Raw genomic sequence first — 20,669 nt, 5'->3', positions numbered from 1 at the left:
GGCAGCAGCACCCTGTGTGGCAGCTTAGACATCCCTTCTTTTGCCTTCGTGCTCCTCCCACAGGGACCAGCATGATCCCCTCCCCTAGTCCTATCTGGGCTCAGCCAGTATTTCTGTGCAATGTTGCAGGTTCCGCCCCACCACCGTCACAGGAATCCTAAGAGCATTGGCGTGAGGCTCGGCCGAGGGCATGCTGGACCATGTCTTCTGGTGACTTTCCCCCGCGGAGGGGCTTGGGGGTCAGGCCCACTCCTTTCCCAAACTCACTCTTTCCCCCACAGGCAACCCGTTCCCTCTCCTCCATCTCTCCCCAAGACCCGCAGCAGACACCACCAGACTCTGAGGCAGGGAGGAAGGACTGCATTTGCCAATGGAGGCTTTTACTGGGGGGACTGGGGGTGGCGCCCGGCCCGAGGGCTGAGGGCCCGGGAAAGGCACACGGTGGCGGTGGGGTCTCTCTCGGGCAGGCGCTGGCTCTGCAGACAGCTCCCCCTGGTGACCCCTCTTTGGCACTGAGCTGGGAACATGGTGTCCGCACTCCTGGCTGGCAAGCAGAGGCCCGTGTGCCCCGGTGGCGGCTGGCAGTGTAGGCTGGCGGGGTGACGGCCGCAGGGGCTGGGTTTGGCACCGGTGGGAGCCGGGGCCCCACAGGACTCAGAGGCTGGGCCGCCCCCGCTGCTGGCACGGTAGTCACATTGGCCACGGAGATGGCTACGAATAGGGAATCCAATAAATTAGGCTGTAGAAAGAGGTGGTGAGGGGCTGAGGGGGCGGGGCCTGCATTCTCGCTTGGCAGGCAGTGCTGTGCGTCCCTCTCCCCTCTCCCGTGGGATCTTTGGGGCTCTTGTGGGGGAGAGGATGCAGGTGAGGCGCTCTGTGTGACTGTGGGTCCCACTGGGCGGCTTTTATGGCATCCCACGGAACGGGAGCCTTGGCTGACCACCCTCAGGGGATGGACCATGGGGTCTTTGAGAGACTGACGAGGAGGGAATCATGGGGACTCGAGTCTCCGGAGGGAGGCCACCTGCAGTGCCAGGGGCTGTGGCCTGACGGGCTCCTGGGGCTCGGCTGCGCTGCTGTGTGGCCAGCACTGGGCCCCTTGTACCCCAGCTTCCTCCACGGAGCAAAGTAGAGGACTCACTGCCCTGGACAGGGCCCAGTCACTGTGGAACAGCGCCCCCAGGGAGTGGGAGGGACAGGGCGAGGATTACGCAGGGCGCCACCCTCCACATCTACTTTCCCGAGGGCGGGAAGGGTCTTGTAGGAGGAGGGGCCAGGCATGCAGGGGCGGGGTGCGTGCGCGGGTGGGTGCTGCTGTCTCCTTCATGTGATCCGAGCTTGGGGGCGGGGCAGGGGCCGGGGAGGGTTGTGTCAGGTGGAGGCACCCTGGAGGCCACCAGGGCCTTGCGGGCTAGGTGCCGGCACATGCGCTGGGGCCACGGCCTCGCCCAGGATCTGGCAGAGCTCCTGGAGGCGCCGCTGCATCTTGGGAATGCCCGCCAGCTGCTGCTCCAGCCGCTGCTTCTCCTCCGTCAGGCTCAGGCGGGCAGCTGAGTCCAGCTTCTCGAACTTCCAGCCGCCCTCCCCATCGAACTGTAGCAAGTGTGTGTGGTATTTCCTGGCCAGGAGAGGGACAGGGTCAGGGGCACGGCACGAGGGCTGCTGATGACAGCCGCCTGCTGCTGCCGGGCCCGCCAGGCCACCTCCCCCCCTCAGGCAGCCACTCCCACTGACCCCAGGCAGGGAGACAGGGCACCTACCACAGGGAGGGCCGGTGGGTGATGGAGAGCAGGGCAATGCCTGCGTCCTTGGCCGCCTGGAAGATCTTGCCTTCCACGTCGATGCTCACGGCACTGGTGCATTCATCCAGGAGGGCGTACTTGGGCCTGGGGGTCCGGGCCGAGAGGAGAGTCTGTGCACCCTCCAGGGCCCAACACCCCAGCCTGGCTCAGGCTCCACTGAGCCCAGGCCTCCCCACAGCTGCTACTTCTCCTTCCAGGGGACCCCAGGGAGCCTGCCGGCCCGGAGTGCTCACCTGTGGTAGAACATGCGGGCCATGCCGATTCTCTGCTTCTCGCCACCCGACAGGATGTCCTTCCAGTCACACATAGCCTCCCAACCTAGGCGGGAGCAATGGTCTTGGCTCAGTTCCACCAGCACCCAGACCCGGGGGCCAGCCGGGGAGCTGGGGGAGCTGCGGGAATGAGCTAGCTGTGACTACAGGGCCCCTGTGCCTCTGCGTCCTTGTCTGTGTGCCAGGCATTAATCACGGAGGAGTGGGGACTGGAATCGTGCCTTTCCCTAGAAAAGATATGGTGGAGTCCAAGCCCCAGCACTTCAGTGTGACCTTATTTGGAGACAGGGCCTTCGCAGAGGTGATCACACTAAGATGAGGTCATCAGAGTGGACCCTAATTCAATATGACTGTGTCCTCATAAAAAGGGGGTGTGCGGGCAGAAGACGTGCCCAGGGGAACACGAGGTGAAGATATACAGGGAGAAGTGGACCATCTGCGAGCCGAGGACAGAGGCCTGGAACACATCCTTCTGTCATGGCACCCGGAAGGAGCCCACCCTGCTGGCACCTGGATCTCGGACTGCTGGATCCAGGAGACGATCCATCCCTGCGGTTTATGGCAGCCCCAGGGCACCCATACAGTTCCTTGGCACAGAGCTCCAGAGCGGCCTGAGTGCTCTCCCCAGACCGGGGGCTTGTCACCCACAGGGGTTGGGCCTCCTGTCACTGCCCCGTGCCAGCACTTTGGCAAGGCTCGAGTGGGCTGCTTGAACGAGCAGGTGAGCCGGCTGCTCCATTAGGCCGGGGCGCTGCGGCAGAAGTGGCCCCTCCTGTCTTCTCGCCCATGCTGCCTTCCCCAGCGGCCCAGGGCTAGAAGTGGCAACAGGGTATATGGCCACCCAGAGTAGAGATTACGCTTCCCAGGTGGCCTTGTGCTGAGGTGTGAGCATGAGACTAAGTTGTGGCCAATGAGATATAACTGTAAGTATTCAATATGGAGGCTTCTGGAACCTTCCTTAAAAGAAGGCACATACCTTTTGCCCCTTCCCTTCTACTTCCTCCATCCTACAGCCTGGGACATGATGTGAGGGCTGCAGCAGCCCTCCTGGATCATGAGGTGACTTTGGGAACGGAGGCCAAACACAGCAGAGTGACCTGGTAGAAAATCCTAGAGCCCTGGGGCCTTCACAGAGCAGGGCCAGCCCTGGCAACCGTGGCCTGGCTCTCTTGGGACCTAACAGCTCAGTAGGATAAACTCACAGATGATCTTAGCCACTATTGCGGGGAGGCCCGTTCTGTTCCTCGCAGCTCAACTCCATCCTAACGGCTCATGCTGGCTGGCCACAGGCCCTGGGCATTCAGGCTGCCACAGAGGCGGGAGGGGCCACGTGCTCCCAGGCCGAGGGCAGCAGGAGCAAGAGGCAGGGCCGGGCCAGGGGCTGCTCCACTGCCATTGCCACCTGTGTCCCCGCTTCCTCCACAGGCAGGTGACAACATCCCGGCCATTTCCTGCAAGAGCCACTTCTTCTCATGTTGCCACCGAGGAAGGGCTTGGTGCCCGTGCCCTTGAACCGTGAAGGGGAGCCCCAGCAAGGCGAGGTCCTTGCCCAGGGCCATCTCACACCCAGCAGTGCAGGCTGGAAGCAGAACCCAGAGGCTCAGAATTCAAAGACAGAACTGAACACTCCATCTACTGTGTCCCCGTAGCTGCAGCCCCCTCTCCTCCTCCGCTCTCCCGGCCCGACAGACACTGTGGACAAGCAGTATTCCTTGATAAGCCCAGGACAAGACAACAGCTCAGTCTGGCCTCCTTTTCAGTGAACTCATCTCTGAATCCACCCGACTCTGCTGGCCCCAGCCCCCTCTAAGCGTCTGCACAAACCTCCTGACAGTAGCCATCACTGCACACATGTGCCTGCCTCTCCCAGGCTGCCCCTGCCCACCACCCCATGGTCCTTCCAAGAGCGTCTGATCCTGCTCAGGGAAAGCCTAGGCTCCTGCCTGGTCCGGAGGGCCCTCTGTGAGCCAGCCTCTCGCACCACCAAGCCTGCGGGCCGCACTCCGCCCTGCTGCCCCTGGCTTCCGGATGGGGTAACCACTCAGCATTCTGCAGGGCTCAGCTCAGACCTCTTTTCTCTGGGAGAGGGTATCCTGGGTCCCCCAGTGAGGTGCACATCCCTGCTAGGTGCCCCCTTCCCTAGAGCACCCATGCCACCTGGGGCCATCTGTGTGGTGTTGGTCCTCCCTGGTAGCAGCCTCTGCCCCGCCCCGTGGCACCTGGCACTTTAGACTCTGGATGTTGACGTAATCTTCACTCCCTGGAGGCCAAGGGAGAGGCCAGGGTGGGACAAAGGGTGGCTGCCAGCCCCAGGCCTCCTACCTCCCTCCCGCTGCAGGATGTGGTGCAGGTGCACGACGTCCAGGATGGCTTCCAGGTCCTGCTCCGAGTAGCCCTTCCTTTGCATGTCCTCCACTGAGTCCGGGTAGATCACCTGGTCACGCAGGGAGCCCACAGACATGTAGGGCCTGTGGGAAAGCTGGGTGTCCACGGAGGGAAGGGCCGGCCCTGCCTCCCCCAAGATACTCTGCGCCTCCCAGGCAGTGTCCACATGCCACGCTCACACGCATCCACACGCTCACATCGCCGCCCGTGCACACACTCCTCACAGATCCAAAACAGGGCAGTGGATCGGGCAGGTTTGGAGGGAGCAGGAACCACAGCCCGTCTCTGGCTCTGGGGACAGCGCCTCAGTGTCCTCTCCTGAGGTGCTGACTCTTCACCACTTCCTGGGCCTCTGCAGGAAGCCATGTGTGAGCGCACAGGCAGGAAGAGGTGGAGGAGAGGCGCACGGGCTTCCTCACCTCTGCGGGATGTAGAACATGCGCTGGGGTGGGGGCTTGTAGAGCACACCACCGTACGTGGGCCAGAGCCCACCCAGGATCCGGAACAGGGAGCTCTTGCCGCAGCCATTGGGGCCCGTGATGAGCAGATGCATGCCTTCCTCCACCTGCAGGGGCAACAGCCGCTGACGCCAGAGAGCGCAGGCCCCTTCCCGCACCCTATGGCCTCCTGACCAGCCTTGAGAGGCTCCCAACGCCCGAGGCCAACATGCAGGCCATTCTTGATCTCTTTTTTTTTTTTTTTTTTTCATTCTTGATCTCTTGATAAGGGACAGCAGGGCCTGGGGGATGGGGTCCAGCGTCCACAGCCCTAGCTAAATTTAGCTCTTGCTAAATGCCTGGCCCAGGACACAGGAATGGACAAGCCCCGGCCCGGTCCTCAGGCCCTGACATGCCTAGAGAACATGGTGCCAGCACAAGAGGAAGGGCCTATTCTGCCACAGCTGAATTAGTAGGTGTGTTCCAACACAGCCAGCGCCGTCCTCAGTCCCATCCGACTCCCACTTCACCAGGAATCCAAGTGCAGGGTCAACTGTCAGCCCCCTTTAAGGAACTGCCCTGAAAGGCACTTTGTTTTCAAGAGACGAGATCTCACTCTGTTGCCCAGGCTGGAGTACAGCGGTATGATCACAGCTCACCGCAGTCTCCAACTCCTGGGCTCAAGTGATCCTCCCACCTCAGCCTCCTGAGTAGCTGGGCCTACAGACGCCACCATGCCTGGCTAATTTTTAAATGTTTTTCTAGAGACAGGGTCTTGCTATGTTGCTCAGGCTGGTCTCAAACTCTTGGCCTCAAGCAATTCTCTCACCTTGGCCTCCTGAGTCACTGGAGACAAAAGGCAGTTTCTTTCTTTTCTTTTTGAGACGGGGCCTTGCTCTGTTGCCCAGGCTGGAGTGCAGTGGTGGGATCATGGCTCACTGCAGGCTCAACCTCCTGGGCTCAAGAGACCCTCTCACTTTAGCCTTTTTTTTCAAGTAGCTAGAACTACAGGCACCGCCACCACACTTGGCTTATTTGTGTATTTTAAAAAATTTCTGTAGAGACGGGGTTTGCCATGTTGCCCAGGCTGGTCTTGAACTCCTGGGCTTAAGCGATCTGCCCACCTCGGCCTCCCAAAGTGCTGGGATGACAGGCATGAGCGACCACGCCCAGCCCAAAAGGCACTTTCTTTATGTCTCTAGACTGACAGTACAGACCCCACTGCCTCCCCAGGTGCCAGAGTGGCCCAGAGATGCCACAGTGGCCCCTGGACTCTGCATCATGGACCTCAGGCTCCTCAATTCACTGACTCCATGGTCCTCGCTGGAGCTAGGAAATGCCTACTTTGGGAAAATGCCGGCCAGGCTGGAGGCGGGCTGTGTGCAGGGAGGAGGCCAGGGGCCTGGAGTCAGTGAAGTTCACGGTAACAACAACAATGCTACATGGGGCTCCTGGGAAGACTTGAGGCCGTGGTCTTTAGCTTACCTCAGGCAGTGTCATGGGTGGAACTCTGTCCTCTGAAATTCCTATGTGGGAACCCTAATCCCCACTACCTCAGAGTGTGAGCTTATTTGGAAACAGGGTCGTTGCGGACGTGATGAGTTAGATCTGGATGAGGTCATTCTGCAGAGGGGTGGGCCCTAATGCAGTGTGACCTGTGTCCTGACAGAAAGGGGAGACGGAGACACGGACACACCCAGAGGGAGAGCGCCGTGTGGAGACAGAGGCTGAGGCCGACCCGCCGTGGCAGAAGCCAGGGAAGCCCGCAGATGGGCAGCAGAGCAGAAGCTGGGACAGAGGCCCCAAGTGGAGGCACCTTCTCGGTCCTCGGCAGGAGCCCGCCCAGCCTGGGCCTTCCTCTCGGACTGCTGGACCCCCAGCCAGGAGAGAGGCCATCTCTGCTGGGAAAGCCACTCAAAGTTTGTAACGCTTTGTGACCGCAGCCACAGGATGCTAATGAAGCCACCTGACTGTCCCCTCCTGAAGGGTGGGGCCTGGGCCTTGCCCCATCTCGCATACCCGGCTCCCTGAGCAGCTGTGGCCCTGCGCGCAGGGGCCCCATGAGCTTGCCTGCTGCCCCTGCCTGCTTGTGCTGCCCAGGGCCAGCCTGGAAACCACCCTCCTTGGACTCACTGGTGATCGGCTCCCCCGACATCCTAGGAGGGGCCGCTGCCAGCGGTGAGGGGTAACCACCTGTGCCGGCCCCCTCCTCCTTGGCATGCCCCTCCTCTCTGCTTCCTCCTGCGTGACCTACCCCTCAGGCCCACGGCCCCTCACTCCTCTACCCTCAGCTGCCTGCCTACTCGCTCACAGCAACTCCTGGGCAAGGCTTCATCCCACCCCCACCACCCCCAGGGACTTTGACCACTCTTCTTGTGACCCCCACTGCCCCTTGAACAGCTGTCTACCTGGAGACCCTTTGTAACACTTTAGTGCCCCTAAACAGTGAAGACTCCCTGAGTGCAGGGCTCCTGATTTACCTCGGGTTTCTGGTGCCCGGCTAAGAGTTCAGGGCACATTGGTTAAATGAGTGAATAAATGAGTGATTCCTTGTCACTTCTCTACCTGTCCCTCCACCCCAGTCTCCCCCTCACTCCATTACTCCCCAGCCCTGTCCAAACCCCTGGCTGGGGACACAGGTGATCTGTGGATTCCTTGCTGTGGCCTTCCGAGGGAGGTCGAGCGGCAAGGTTTGAACCAGAGCCCCCCCCGCCCGGGTCTTGGCTTTCTTAGGAGTGTGGGGAGTTGGCATCAGATGATAGGGCCAGGAACGCCGGGGTGAACCTTGGTCAATCCTGGTATCACTAGTCTCTTTTATGAGCCCTGCCTCTGTTGCCCCAGGATGAACAGTCAGAGACACGTTGGTCTCTCACCTTGGCCTTGGCCCACCTGCCACGTACATCTAGGGACGATGGCTGTTGCCAGCATAGACAGGCGGGAAGCCAAGGGCTGAGGCTTGCATATGTGCGTGGCTGGCGCCCTCCCCGCTGGACCTACCCTGATGTTGAGGCTGGCCACCACCACCTCTCCTGAGGGCGTGACGATGGGGATGTTCTCGCAGATGATCCCCTGTTCCACATCCACCACCTGGCCTGCAGAGACAGCACAGCGGGGCTGGGGTGGAGAGGGAGTGGTGGCGACCCCTCTGCATTCTGGGGAGTCTGCGTGCCCCCGGCTGCATGCCCTCATTCCCATCCCTGGCAGCACGCCAGCTGGTTCGTGACCAGCAGCCTGTGGTCCAGGGTCCCTAGGGAACACAGCCAGGTCTTCCAACAAGCTGAACTCTTCCCCCACTGTCTAATACAGTGCCCTGGGCCGCCACCCCCTTCTGCAGCACCTGCCTCCTGTGGCAGCCAGCAGCTGGCACACTGACTGGAACTTTCTCTTGCTGTCCTGCATGGGTGAGGGGACCACATCCCCCTTGTTTTGAATGAATAATCCAGGCTGAGGCCCTCAAAGGGCGAGTCAGTAGGGTGGCCGGCAGCTACTGTCTGGGAAGGAAGGCGGGCGGACCAGCACCTCTCTGCGGGAAACCCTCCAGGGGCCCAGCTCGACCAGGCCGAAGTCCTCAAAGACCCTGCCCGGCAGCCCTCCTGTCCTGGGTGGACTGGGATGGGCCAGAAGCACATGGAGGTCCCTGAGTGAGGGAATAGGAGGAGCTGGGGCAGCAGGTCAGCACCTGCAGTAGCAGCAGGGGCGGGGTCACTCATAGGGAGGGGACAGCCTTACCTCGGATCTTCAGGGGGCCCTCCACGCGGACACCAGACCGGCCTATGGTCCCAGAGCCCGCCTGAGCGTCCTCCAGCTCCCTGGGCCTCTTGAAGTGACAGCGCTGAACATCTTCAAATACCTGGAACATCTCGTGCACCCGGGCTGTGTAGCCAGCCAGCTCCGTCACCTGAGGGAGGGTGACCCTGGCTCAGCCCCTGCCAGTTGCAGGGAGAGAAGCATGGCAAGGATGGCAAGGGTGGGGCTGGGCCGGGGTACCTCCTTGTACGACGACATGATCCGCTCAATGGCATCTGCAGCCGCTGTCAGGAGGTTGCGGGCAATAGTGAAGGCTTCTGTGCGCTCGCTCACCAGCTCCTCCTCCTTCTTTTCCAAGGCTGCCTTCTTCACGGCCTCTGCATCTGCAAAGCCCCAGAGGGGTGGGTGGCGGGGCGGGGAGGGGCAGGGCAGAGACAGCGGAAAGTCAAAAATGAGCCGCTGGAGAGAAAGGCGAGGCTCTTCTGCAAATGGTGCCGGGGCAACCAGATCTCTCTCTCTTTCTCTCTATGTGCAAGAGAGGGACCCCTCACACCATACAGACAAACCAACCCAGAGCACATCACAGGCTGATGTGTAGTGTGGCCCAAAGTATGAAACTCTCAGAAGAAAATGGGATAAAACTTCACGACCTTGGATATGGCAATAGTTCCTTCCCTAGGACACCAAAAGCATGAGCAACAAGAGAAAAACAGATCAACTGAACCTCATTCAACTCAACACTTTTGTGCACCAAAGGACAACATCGAGACAGTGAAAAAGACAACCTACAGACTGGGAGAAAACTCTGGACTGGTGAACCACACATCTGATGAGGGTGCAGTATCCAGAATATACAAAGAGCTTTTACAACTCAGCGACAGAGATAACCCGATCACACATGGGCGAAGGACGTGAACAGACATTTCTCCAAAGAAGACATACAAATGGCCACTCAACACATCAAAAGAGGCTCAGCGTCATTAGTCATCAGGGAAATCCAAATCAAAACCACCAAGAGATACTGCCTCACACCCACTAGGTGGCTAGAATACAAAGGAGATGATAACCAGTGCTAGCCACGATGAAAAGGTGGAACCCTCCAACACTGCTGGCGGGAAGGTAAAATGGGGCAGCCACTGTGGAGAACAGTCTCGCAGCTCCTCAAAAAGTGAAACGTCCAGTTACCATGTGACCTGGCAATTCTACTCCTAGCTACACACCCAGGAGAAACGAAAATATCTGCACACATAGAGACTTGTCCATGGATGTTCACAGCAGTGTTATTCACAATAGCCAAAACATGAAGAAACCCAAAATGTCCATCAAGGGATGAATGGATAAAGAAATCGTGGTCTATGCACACAATGGAATATTATTCAGCAATGAAAAGGAATGAAGGACTGATTCATCTTATGACATGGACGAATCTTGAAACCATGATGCTCAGTGAAGGAAGCTAGTCACAAAATGCCACAGAGCACATGATTCCATTTCTAGGACATGTCCAGATAGGCAAATCCACAGAGACAGGAAGCAGATGAGTGGGTGCCAGGGGCTGGAGAGAGGGAATGAGGAGGGACTGTTCATGGGTATGGGGTTTCTTTGGGGGATAAAATAAAAATAAAACATTCTGGAGTTAGTGATGATGGCTGCACAACTCTGTGAATGAATTTAAACTGTACATGGAAAAGGAGGAATTGTATAGTATGTTAATTACATCTCAATAACGTTGATTTTTAAATGCACCAGTAGGCATCTGGTTTTGTTTCTGGGTACAGCCAGCTCCTTCCACCGGCCCTCTATCCTGCACCACTGATGTCGCCCCTCCTGGGGCACATCTGAACTTTGTCATCCAACGCCCAGGGCTGTTTGGCTTTGAAACGCCAACTTTCTTTTTTTTTCTTTTCTTTTTTTTTGAGATGGAGTCTTGCTATGTTGCCCAGGCTGGAGTGCAGTGGTGTGATCTTGGCTCACTGCAACCTCTGCCTCCCCAGGTTCAAGGGATTCTTGTGCCTCAGCCTCCCGAGTAGCTGGGATTACAGGCGCCTGCCACCAAGCCCAGCTAATTTTTTTTGTATTTTTAGTAGAGACGAAGTCTCACCATGTTGGCCAGGCTGGTCTCAAACTCCTGAACTCAGGTGATCCACTTGCCTTGGCCTCCAAAGATGCTGGGATTGCAGGCGTGGGCCACCACGCCCGGCCTAATGTCCCACTTCCTGACCGCCCCCTCTAGGCCATGGTTTTTGACCTCTGGGCCAGCAGCCGTATTGTTTGGTGTCTGCTTCTCCCAGGAGCTGCTCCTGTCTTAATTTGCTTTTCTGTCACGCTCTAGGCCCCGTGGCAGCACCCCTGACCCTCATCAATGGCCTTGACTCTCAGTTTCTTGATCCTTAGGGTCCCCACAGGAGCAGAGGTGGGGAGCAAGGGCGAAGGCCGCCTCTGAGGGTGCTGGGGTGTGGCTGAAGTGGTGGGAATGTCCTGTGAAGGACCCGAGGACTGTATGGGGGGGGGGGTGTGATCCTGAGGGGGAAGCCTCAGGGATCATTGGCTGGGGGCTGGGGGAAGACACGGAACGCAGTATCCGCTCAGGGCCATGCAGGGTGGAAAGGGGCCTGGCCCAGGAAACCAGGGAACTAGATTGGGCTGGCGGGGCGGGGACGTGAATCCTAAAGGTCGAAGGCCTTGGACCTTCCCTCCCATGGTGCTCTCAAGGACACAGCCCTCCTCCCCAGGTGTTCTGAGAGCTGGACAGTCGCTGTGGACAAAGGGAAGGGTCTGCAAGTCTTTGTGCCCAAGGCATCCTGGCGTAGAACCAGCTGCCCTCTGCGGGTTCTCTTGGAGGCTTGGGTGAATAAGGCCAGGGCCCCAGAGCTGGACAGAGCAAGGCCTCAGGGCTGGAGTGGGAGCCACAGGCCCTGCCCATCTCCTGAGCCCACCTGCCTTGCACACCAGCCTAGCAAAGCTTATCTAAATCTTCCAACCGGTAAGAGCCTGCCTTCCCACCCAGTGCGCTCCACCTCCTTGAAGCACCTGGAGCCCTCACTAGCCACCCGATGCAGGGGACACAGCAGGGACAAAACAGACAAAAATCCCTGACTCCATGGAGCTTGCAGTCCATGGCAGGGAGAGAGAAAAGCGCCACTGACGGGGTGTCGAGTGCTTGGGAGAGCAGTGGGGCAGGGAAGGAGACAGGAAAGGTGGCGGTGGGCAGGCCGGACCTTGCCTAGGGGGGCTGCGCCATGGGGCAGCAGAGGAAAGAGTGCTCCTGGCACAGGCCCCAAGACAGAGCAGGCCTGGCATTTGGGGAAATAAGAAGGCCACAGGACCAGGCACAGTGGCTCACACCTATAATCGCAGCACTTTGGGAGGCCGAGGCAGGTGGATCACTTGAGGTCAGGAGTTCAAGACCAGCCTGACCAACATGGCGAAACCCCATCTCTACTAAAAATACAAAAATTAGCCAGGCATGGTGGCGTGTACCTGTAGTCCCAGCTACTTGGGAGGCTGAGGCAGGAGAATCACTTGAACCCGGGAGATGGAGGTTGCAGTGAGCCGAGATCGTGCCACTGCACTCCAGCCTGGGAGACAGAGTGAGACTCCATCTCAAAAGCTCCCCCTCCAAAAAAAAAACAGAAGGCCACAGGACAGAGCCAATCAAGCCAGGGGAAAGGGAACGCTTCACAGCCTTCAAAGGCTGCTGGCTCTGAGGACCACCAGAGCAGGGCCAGGAGCCCACAAAGCCTGGCACAGCAGAGGCTCAGAAAAGTCCTAAGCCTTCAGGGCAGGGAGCAGCCCGATGTGACCAATGGCAGCCATGGAGCGAAGCGGCTGCAGGTGCTGTCTTGCGGGCTGTCTCGGTGCCCAGGGCTAGGTGCGCTGACTGGGCTGGGCACCTACGCCGGCATCAAGGCTGCCCTTGATGTGCAGTCCCCGAATTAGATCCTTCCTCTTGGTGAGTCACCCAGAGGATGACACAGACAGTTGAGGGCATGGAAGCCCCGAGGTGGAAACAGGAACAGGGAGAGAATCAGACTTCTGTTTATAAATTGAAAACCCTCTTCCCACCAAACTGGGTAAACTATGACACTATTTCGAGCAGAGCCAAGCTTGACGGAAAGCAAGGGAAACTTCTGGGAGCAAGAGAAGCAGACAGCCAGGTGATCCTTTGATAGCCCCAGAGGCAGGCAGGGCAAAGACCAGGAAGCTTTCCTTGCTTAGCCTGGGCTCTATGCCCAATGAACAAAAAGCCTCCTCTGAAAATTTGTAACAATGTGCCTGGAGTTCAAATGAATTCAAATGAAACCACCTCTCAATTCAGGAACCATCCCCTCCGCACTAACTAACGGCCTCCAACTGCTTACCCTGGAGTGCTTGGCCAAAACAGAAGGACATTTGGACTTACACTCTCCATTGAGGCCACACCAATCCCCATAGAAGTTCTGTTGCAAAACCCACAAGGAAATGATCCACCATGAGTGAAGACCAGCAGACAGAAGACAGGTGAATGATACTCTCAAGAACTGAAGCTAACCAAACCATCAGATAGAGACGGTGGGGTAAGTATGACTAACCTGATACACAGCATAAAAGGAGCAGTCAAAAAGATGAGCAAATAAGACACAGAAACAGCCTGACATTTCTACTTGAAAAAGGAAATGTCCATTTTCAAATTTCTATTTGAAATAGAATGAAATAGAACTTACAAAACAGCCACTGAAATGTGAACAAAATTCCAATTAGACATGGCCAAAGAGAAAACTGGTAAACTGGAAAATGAGCAAACAGGAAGGCCTCAGGGCATCCCCAGAATTCAGCACAGACAGTGTGAGATGGGAAACAGTAAACAGAAACCAAAAGACACAACGAAGAGTCAGAAGTCCAGCACTGGCTGCCAGTTCTAGAAGAACAGGAAAAAAGAATGAGAGTCAGGCAATATCTGAAAAGCCAATAGCTGAGAATCTTCCAGAATGATTGAAAAACTCAAATATTCAAAGGACATATAACAAGTCTCAAGCAGAATCAACAAAAACTGACACCTAAACATGTCATAGTGAAACTGCAGAATGCCAAAAAGAAAGAAAGTGATCAAAGTACCCAGAAAAAAAAAACACAGGATACTCAGGGAGGACAATTTGTTAGCAGCTACAGATCTGTCAGCAGCTACAGAAGAAGCAGGGAGACAATGAGACATTGTGAAAGGGCTGAGAGAAAAGAACAGTCCACCTAGACTCCATTGCGCAACTCAACTTTAGCTTGGGAATAAGGGTGAAATAGAAACATTTTCAACAAAAATAATCAAGAATGACAATAGGCTGGGTGTGGTGGCTCACGTCTGTAATCCCAGCACTTTGAGAGGCTAATGTGGGAGGACCGCTTGAGCCCAGGAGTTCCACACTAGCCTGGGCAACACAGCGAGAACCTGCCTCTACAAAAAACAAACAAACAAACAAACAAAAAACTAAACAACACAAAGAATTACAATAAAATAATCAAGAATTTCCCATGACAAAACCCTTGCTGAAAGAATCTTTTTTAAAAACCAACCACAACTAGAAGCACTGATGACTGTTTGTCCTGAGTATAGTTGTGAGTTAAAAAACAAACAAACAAACAAAAAACTAAAAACATGTCTATCTGGAGGAAGATAACAGAACATAGAAGAGAAATTGAGATGTAGGAACGAAATGGTGAGCACAGAACTCAGCAAACATGTGAGTGAGTTTCAACACGTGTGGATAAGGCGACAGCAAAGAGGAAAAACTAGGTACAAATCCAACTCTTGGCTGGGCTATGATGCCATGCCCCACGGGGCTGCTTCTGTGTTCTAAGGTCCAGGAGAAGGCGGAGCTATTGATTAACCTAACAAGTATGCGTGTTGCTCTTTTATTTTTTATTTTTATTTTTATTTGAGACAAAGTCTCGTTCTTTCGCCCAGGCTGGAGTGCAGTGGCGCTATCTGGGCTCACTGCCAGCTCCGCCTCCCGGGTTCATGCCATTCTTCTGCCTCAGCCTCCCGAGTAGCTGGGACTACAGGCGTCCGCCACCGCGCCCGGCTAAATTTTTGTATTTTTAGTAGAGATGGGGTTTCACCCTGTTAGCCAGGATGGTCTCGACCTCCTGACCTCGTGATCTGCCCGCCTCGCCCTCCCAAAGTGCTGGGATTACAGGCGTGAGCCACCGTGCCCGGCTGCGTGTTGATCTTTTAAAGGGTAACCACTAATGGACTAAAAATCAAATGCAGAAGTTGCAATCCGGCAGAGGAACAAAACAGGAATGCAGGCTGGGCGCGGCAGCTCACGCCTGTAATCCCAGCACTTTGGGAGGCTGAGGCGGGAGGATCACCTGACCAGGAGTTCGAGACCAGTCTGGGCAACATGGCGAAACCCTGTCTCTACCAAAAACATGAAAATTAGCCAGGTACGGCGGCTTGTGCCTGTAGTCCCAGCGACTGGGGAGACTGAAGTGGGAGGACCACTTGAGCCTGGGAAGTCGAGGCTGCAGTGAGCCAAGGTCGCGCCACTGCACTCCAGCCTGGGCGACAGTCAGACTCCTGTTTCAAAAGCCAGAAAGAAAATAAAACAAACAAACAAAAACAACAGGAATGCAGAAACCTAAATATTTAATCTTATCACTAAAATAACAGGTAGAACAGGCTTCCCACTCCTCTAAAACACCTTAGGGTGCAAGAGCTGTTTCAGGGCGAGGAAACCAAGGCTGGAGTGATGAAGGGGCTCACTCCAGGTACTCCGCACATCCTCCCACCTCTAAGTCGCAGTTGGGTTGAGGACAGGGACAGGTGGGTGAGGGTATCTGTGCCTGGAGAAGTGACATGTAGTGTTCCTGACTTGCAGTCCTGGGCTTGTCTGAGTGGTAACAAAGGGCGTGAGGTGCGTGCAGGGCAAAAGGCAACAAGGAGGGGCAAGGCAAGCTCAACCTCTGAAAGCATCAAGGGTGGCAGCAGGGCCTCGGTGGCCCCGGCAGCAGAAGTGGGCGGCGGGCTGGCTGAGTTGGGCCCTCGTGAGCTCAGCACCCAGTGGTATGGGGGACAGGCCCCTGGCCTGGATCCTCTTAGAGCCCTGGGTCTCACCTGACTCTGAGTAGCCAGTGGCAGTGATGATGGGGACAGCCACCATGAGCAGGCCCGAGGCGCTCCACACATACTTCATGAGAAACTGCTCCAGCATAACATACCACAGGCGTTCCAGAAGGATGAGGTTGATCTGCGAGGCCAGGTCCTGGTAGGAGCGCTGTAGCAGGGCCAGCTCCACCTGTGGGGGGTGACAGACACAGAGAGGCTTCCTGGCCATGCACAGGGGCAGCTCCCGTGGGGGCGATGGTCAGGGTCTCCCAGTGCCACTCACACACGCTGTGCCATGGTGGCCATCAGAAGGCCGAGAGCCAGAGGTTACGATTGGGTGGGGCCAGGTCTCAAACTCAAGGTGTAAGGGGGTATAAGGGACTGGCTGATGTCACAGTGCGGCTCCCGTCCCCTCTCCACTCCCTCTCTAGTCACCTTGTTTCTGTCCTCTGCTGAGCCCATTTCTTTGGGCTCCCTGCCAGCCCCCTCCTCCTGGCTCGGAGAGATCATCCATCAGCTCTAATTTTTCCCCCCTAAACTAAGCAAAGAGCAGTGCAGGACAGCAAAAGGCAGTGCTCTTGGGCTGAGTGCAGTAGCTCACACCTGCAATCCCAGCACTTTGAGAGGCTGAGGTGGGAGGATTGCCTGAGCCCAGGAGTTGGAGACCAGCCTGGCCAACATGGCGAGATGCTGTCTCTACCAAAAATAATTAAAAAAAAAAAATTAGCCAGGTGTGGTGGCACACACCTGTAGTCCCAGCTACTCAGGAGGCTGAGGTGGGAGGATCGCTGGAGCCCTGGAGTTTGAAGCTGCAGTGATGGCGCCACTGCACCCCAGCCTGGGCAGCACAGTGAGACCCTGTCTCTTGGTTCTGAAAAACTCGGTTCAACAGTCTGGGCCTATTTAGGCCCTCTTTCCCCTCAACTTTCCCACAGTTCCTTTTGGTGAGAAATTTGCATGGCATTTTCCCACTGAAACCAGGAGGATGCGCTCCTGAGCTGGGCCCTACAGGACTCACCCCAGTGGATGTCCCCACTGCTGAGCCTGGACCTCGCTCCCTCAGCAGTGGGTAGGCCTCCCCTGTCCTTCTGCCCCCCTTCCTGCACTGGCCACCACTACGTCAGGACACCAGCAGGTGGGGAAAGGGACAGCCGCAGGGAAGAGGTGGCAGCAGCAGTCAGACAGGCGGGGGAGGTGGGAGGTGTTGGGAAGTGCTCCCAGCAAGGTAGCCAAGGGGTTGTGAATTTCTGGGCTCAGTCCAGGGGCACGCACCCCAGCCTTGCCTCCCCACAGCCATCTGATGACAGCTGCCTAGCCTGCCACTGTTTGCCAAGTGCTTTCACGTCTCTGCATTTGATTCTCCCCACATCCCACTGCATGTGTATTCACGTGCCCACTGTACACAGAACACTGAAGCCCAGGGAGGCAAAGTGACCTGCCCAAGCCCATACAGCCTGATGGTGGCAACCAGTGTGGGAATTTGGACCACACTGGCAGAGCTGCCAGGAGAACCACATTCTTGTAAATGATGCTTAGACTTATCAAGAGAGCTTTACTTTGTTCTCAAACAAGAGATCGTGTGCATGTGCGTTTCAATAAGCCTCCTCGCGGCAATCCCAGGAAGGACAGAATACTCTGCTATGTGCCCTCCAGCCAGTCAGCTGCTTCTGCCCTGATCTGAGCCTAGGCCAGTGTCCACGGGGACATCAGCCAGTGGGACTGCCATGGGCCACATGCTACCCGAGGGGTCCTCTCACCCCACACAGCTTTCCAGCCGAGGCCTATGCAGACAGGCCGTGAATGCACACCGGGCCCTCCTGCCCTGGCCAACAAACCCTCTTGGCCAACGTGCTACTTCCTGAAGCTAGCCCGGATGGAGTCCTTCAAAGAACCAGTAATCTCTCTACTTTCTGAAGCTAGCCCGGACGAAGGCCTTCAAAGAACCAGTGATCTCTCTTCTGCCCCCGCCACCCAGGTCGGCCTGCACAGCTGAGCTCCCTGCAAGCCCGATCTCCCATTCCTGAAGCAAGCACCCTGGCAATCCAGACTCGTGCTGGGAGCTGGCAGGGGTGCCAGCCAAGGCTGACAATGTAGCTGCGGGGAATGTGCCAAGCGCCTCGCCCAAGGCTGCAGCTGCTTGCCAAGGCCCTGCAGCCCAGCATGCGGGAGAAGAGGAGAGGGAAGCCGGGGTGGTGGCTGAAGTCCAGGGGCCTTTTCTCTGAATCTGCAGTCTGGCCCACACCCGGGATGCCCCTCTCCGTGGAATTCGGGGACAAGCCTGCTTCTCTGCTGGTGCACAGCCAGTGAGACAAGGTCCCAGGGCAAGAGGCCACCTGACCCAGGGAGCACACACAGGCCTTCGGGGGATGGATGCCATTGTGCCCCTCCTCCCAAGAAGCACTGGGGAACCGAAACTGAGTCGCAGAGAGCAGGGCCCAAGGCAGCTGCAACCCCAGGCACGAGGAAGGGGAGGGGCTGAGGCGAGATAAAGGGAGCATTGACCTGGAGTAACCTTTCCCAGCGCCTGCCTGGCCCGCCGGCCCCGGCCCACCAGGGAGCCAGGAGACAGACAGGGTGGAAGGACAGCCACGCCAGGAGCAGGAAGTGTGTCCCGCCGCAGTGGTGGCCTGGGCCCGGCATCTCTGGTCTGGGGGCCCAGGAAGGCAGCTGACCCAGTCAGTAGCCGGGCAGGCCTGTGGGCTCAGGCGGGGGTGGCCTTGACCCCAAGTCCCACTGCTGTGCTGGGCGCTGCTCATTAACCTCCGCTTGGGCTGAGTCATGCCCATAATGCCGGCCTGCCTGGCCAGCCAGCTCTGCTGGACGCCGGCCTTCAAAGGGCCCAAGGGCCCAGGAGGGGCTAGGCAGCAGGCTGCGACCCTCGGTCCCCGCTCACGAATGGCAGGCGTCTCCTCCTGGCTGGCTGCAGGAGTGGGGCGGGCAGGAGCTCTCGAGGCTCAAACCGCTAGGATCGCAGCTCTAAGGCCAGGACAACCTCCTTGAGGAGGAGAGGAAGCAGAAGTGGCCTCGAGCGTGCAGGCAACCAGCACAGGACAGTCCCCACCCAGCCCTCCTGCCTCTCCACTGCCGCGCCTGAGTCCACGGCTGCCCAAAGGCCCTGCCCACCCCAGCCCCGCTCTCCCATGGCCTGCCCACACCTTTGGCATCAGTCCTGGCCCGCCCCGGACTGTCCCCACCGCTCATGGCTGCCTGCCCCCGGGCCTCCCTGCCACACGCTTCCCTCCGTGCCCAGCACCCCAACCTGCCCCACCTCATGGCCCCCATAGAAGGCGATCTCCTCCGAGTTGGCCACCACACGCGAGTGCATGTAGCGCAGCTCCCCCTTCCGCCGCGCCTCCTCTGCCACCAGCTCCCCGAACTTGGGCGAGAAGGCCCGCAGCACGTTGGCCGTGAGGAACACCACGAGGCCGGCGATAGCAGAGGGCCAGGCTGTGCCGGCTCCACGGGAGCGGGCCGCCCGAAGCAGGGTGTAGGAAGTCACAGCCACGTCCAGGAGTGGCTTGGTCAGGTTGGAGTAGAGGTGGGCCACAGAGGCCGCAAAGGCCACCACGTCCTCCGTCAGAGACTGGTCAGGGTTGCGAAGCCGCCCGTCCATGTTGCTGACCCGGTAGTAGGTCTGCTGGGAGAAGTAGAGGCGGTAGGCGTGGGCCACCAGACGGCTGCGGAACGACAGGGCCAGCTGGCCCTCCAGGTAACGGATGGCGCTGTTGACGAAGGTAGCAGGGAGGGCGATGAGGAGCCACTGCAGCAGCTGCCAGCCAAAGGCCCGCGGGTCCTTGCGGACGATGCAGCGGGCCAGCCTTCCGTCCAGGCGGGCCACATACACCGACAGGAAGGTGCGGCTCACCAAGGCGGCCGAGTGCAGGGCCAGCAGCCCCGTCTCCCGGCACAGGACCCGGGGGAACAGCAGCCGCAGGAGCCACAGGAGCCGCTGCAGGAATACCCGGTTCATGCCAGCTTTGGCCGCCGCGACCCCGGAGGCCTCCTGCGTGGGCTCCCCGGCGGGCGCCTGAAGACCCCTGGCCGGGGCCAGGCACTGGCGCACCAAGGGGTAGACTTTGTGGGCTCCATAGGCCGCAAGGGCCAGGAGCACGGCCGTGCGCTTCAGCGTGTTCCCCCGCCAGGGCCGGGGCCTGGAGAGCACCGGCATGTCACCTGGGCTGGCTGCCGCGCAGGGACTGGGGCTGGTGCCTGGGGCAGCAGTTGAGGCAGGTGGCTGGAAGGGTTGTTGCTCTGACCCTGGGCCTGTTGTCTAGGCAACGGGAAACCTTGCGATGGCCCCTGAGACTGTCGCTTTAGGCCCCCGGGGTGGTGCTGGGGCCCCTGGTGCGGTGGGCTCAGGGCCCTCCAGGGTCGCGGCCTCTTCGGGCAGCCCAAGTGGAAGAACTTGGCTCTCCTGTCCTGTCAGTGCCCTGGCCCCTGAGGTCAGGGCCTTGAGAGGTCTCGGGCAGAGGGGGCGTCTCTTCCTCTCCACCTTCTCCTCCTCCTCCTCCCCCGGTGGCGCCCCTCCCCGGGGCACCAGGCGCGTCCGTCCGCTCCGCAGCCTGGCTGAAGCGACAGTGACTCCGCCACCGGCCCAGAATCCCCACCCACTCTTCCCCAGGGGCGAGTCGGGGGAAGGGGAGGAGGCGGAGGAGGGGCGAGGGGCGGAGTCCGGGCGCGGGAGCCCCACCCTGTTCTCGCCCCTCGGCGGGGCCCGCCCACCCCCCCAACCTCCCGTTCTCGCCCCTCGGTGGGGCCCCTCCCGCACCACAGAGACGTGGGACGGCCGCGCGGACTAGAGAAGCGGCCCTCGCCGGCCCGCCAAAGCCCCGCCCCGCCCCGCCCCGCCCCGCCCGCGTGCTCGCTCCACCCCACCCTGCGCGCCCGGAGCCCGAGGCGCCTCTTCCTCTCGCGCTCGGAGCGCCGGCCCTCCGCTCCGGGGCGGGGC

The 20,669-nt window shown here is 58.6% G+C and overlaps 1 protein-coding gene across 1 annotated transcript; it reads right to left on the bottom strand.

Annotated features, from left to right (window-relative positions):
* Positions 1 to 359: 359 nt before the first annotated feature.
* Positions 360 to 20,547, bottom strand: ABCD1 (ATP binding cassette subfamily D member 1). Its single transcript, XM_004065084.4, has 10 exons — positions 18,990 to 20,547; positions 15,731 to 15,911; positions 8,884 to 9,026; positions 8,626 to 8,794; positions 7,894 to 7,988; positions 4,879 to 5,024; positions 4,397 to 4,542; positions 2,036 to 2,120; positions 1,761 to 1,886; positions 360 to 1,618 (listed from the first exon to the last, which is right to left on the bottom strand). The coding sequence occupies exons 1-10, from the start codon at positions 19,887 to 19,889 to the stop codon at positions 1,372 to 1,374; spliced, it is 2,238 nt and encodes a 745-aa protein (XP_004065132.2). The 5' UTR covers positions 19,890 to 20,547; the 3' UTR covers positions 360 to 1,371.
* Between the last annotated feature and the right edge of the window lie 122 nt (positions 20,548 to 20,669).

This window comes from Gorilla gorilla, chromosome X (genome assembly GCF_029281585.2).
Source record: "Gorilla gorilla gorilla isolate KB3781 chromosome X, NHGRI_mGorGor1-v2.1_pri, whole genome shotgun sequence".
Taxonomy (NCBI): Eukaryota; Metazoa; Chordata; class Mammalia; order Primates; family Hominidae; genus Gorilla; species Gorilla gorilla.
This window is presented reverse-complemented; position numbering and strand designations above follow the sequence as displayed.

Excerpts from the sequence above, each read along its gene's own strand:
- ABCD1 (XM_004065084.4), bottom strand. The coding sequence starts at position 19,889 with ATGCCGGTGCTCTCCAGGCCCCGGCCCTGGCGGGGGAACACGCTGAAG. Across the intron at positions 7,989-8,625 it reads GGGCCCCCTGAAGATCCGAG|GCCAGGTGGTGGATGTGGAA; the intron begins GTAAGGCTGTCC and ends CTGTCTCTGCAG. Across the intron at positions 1,887-2,035 it reads GCCCGCATGTTCTACCACAG|GCCCAAGTACGCCCTCCTGG; the intron begins GTGAGCACTCCG and ends CCGGACCCCCAG.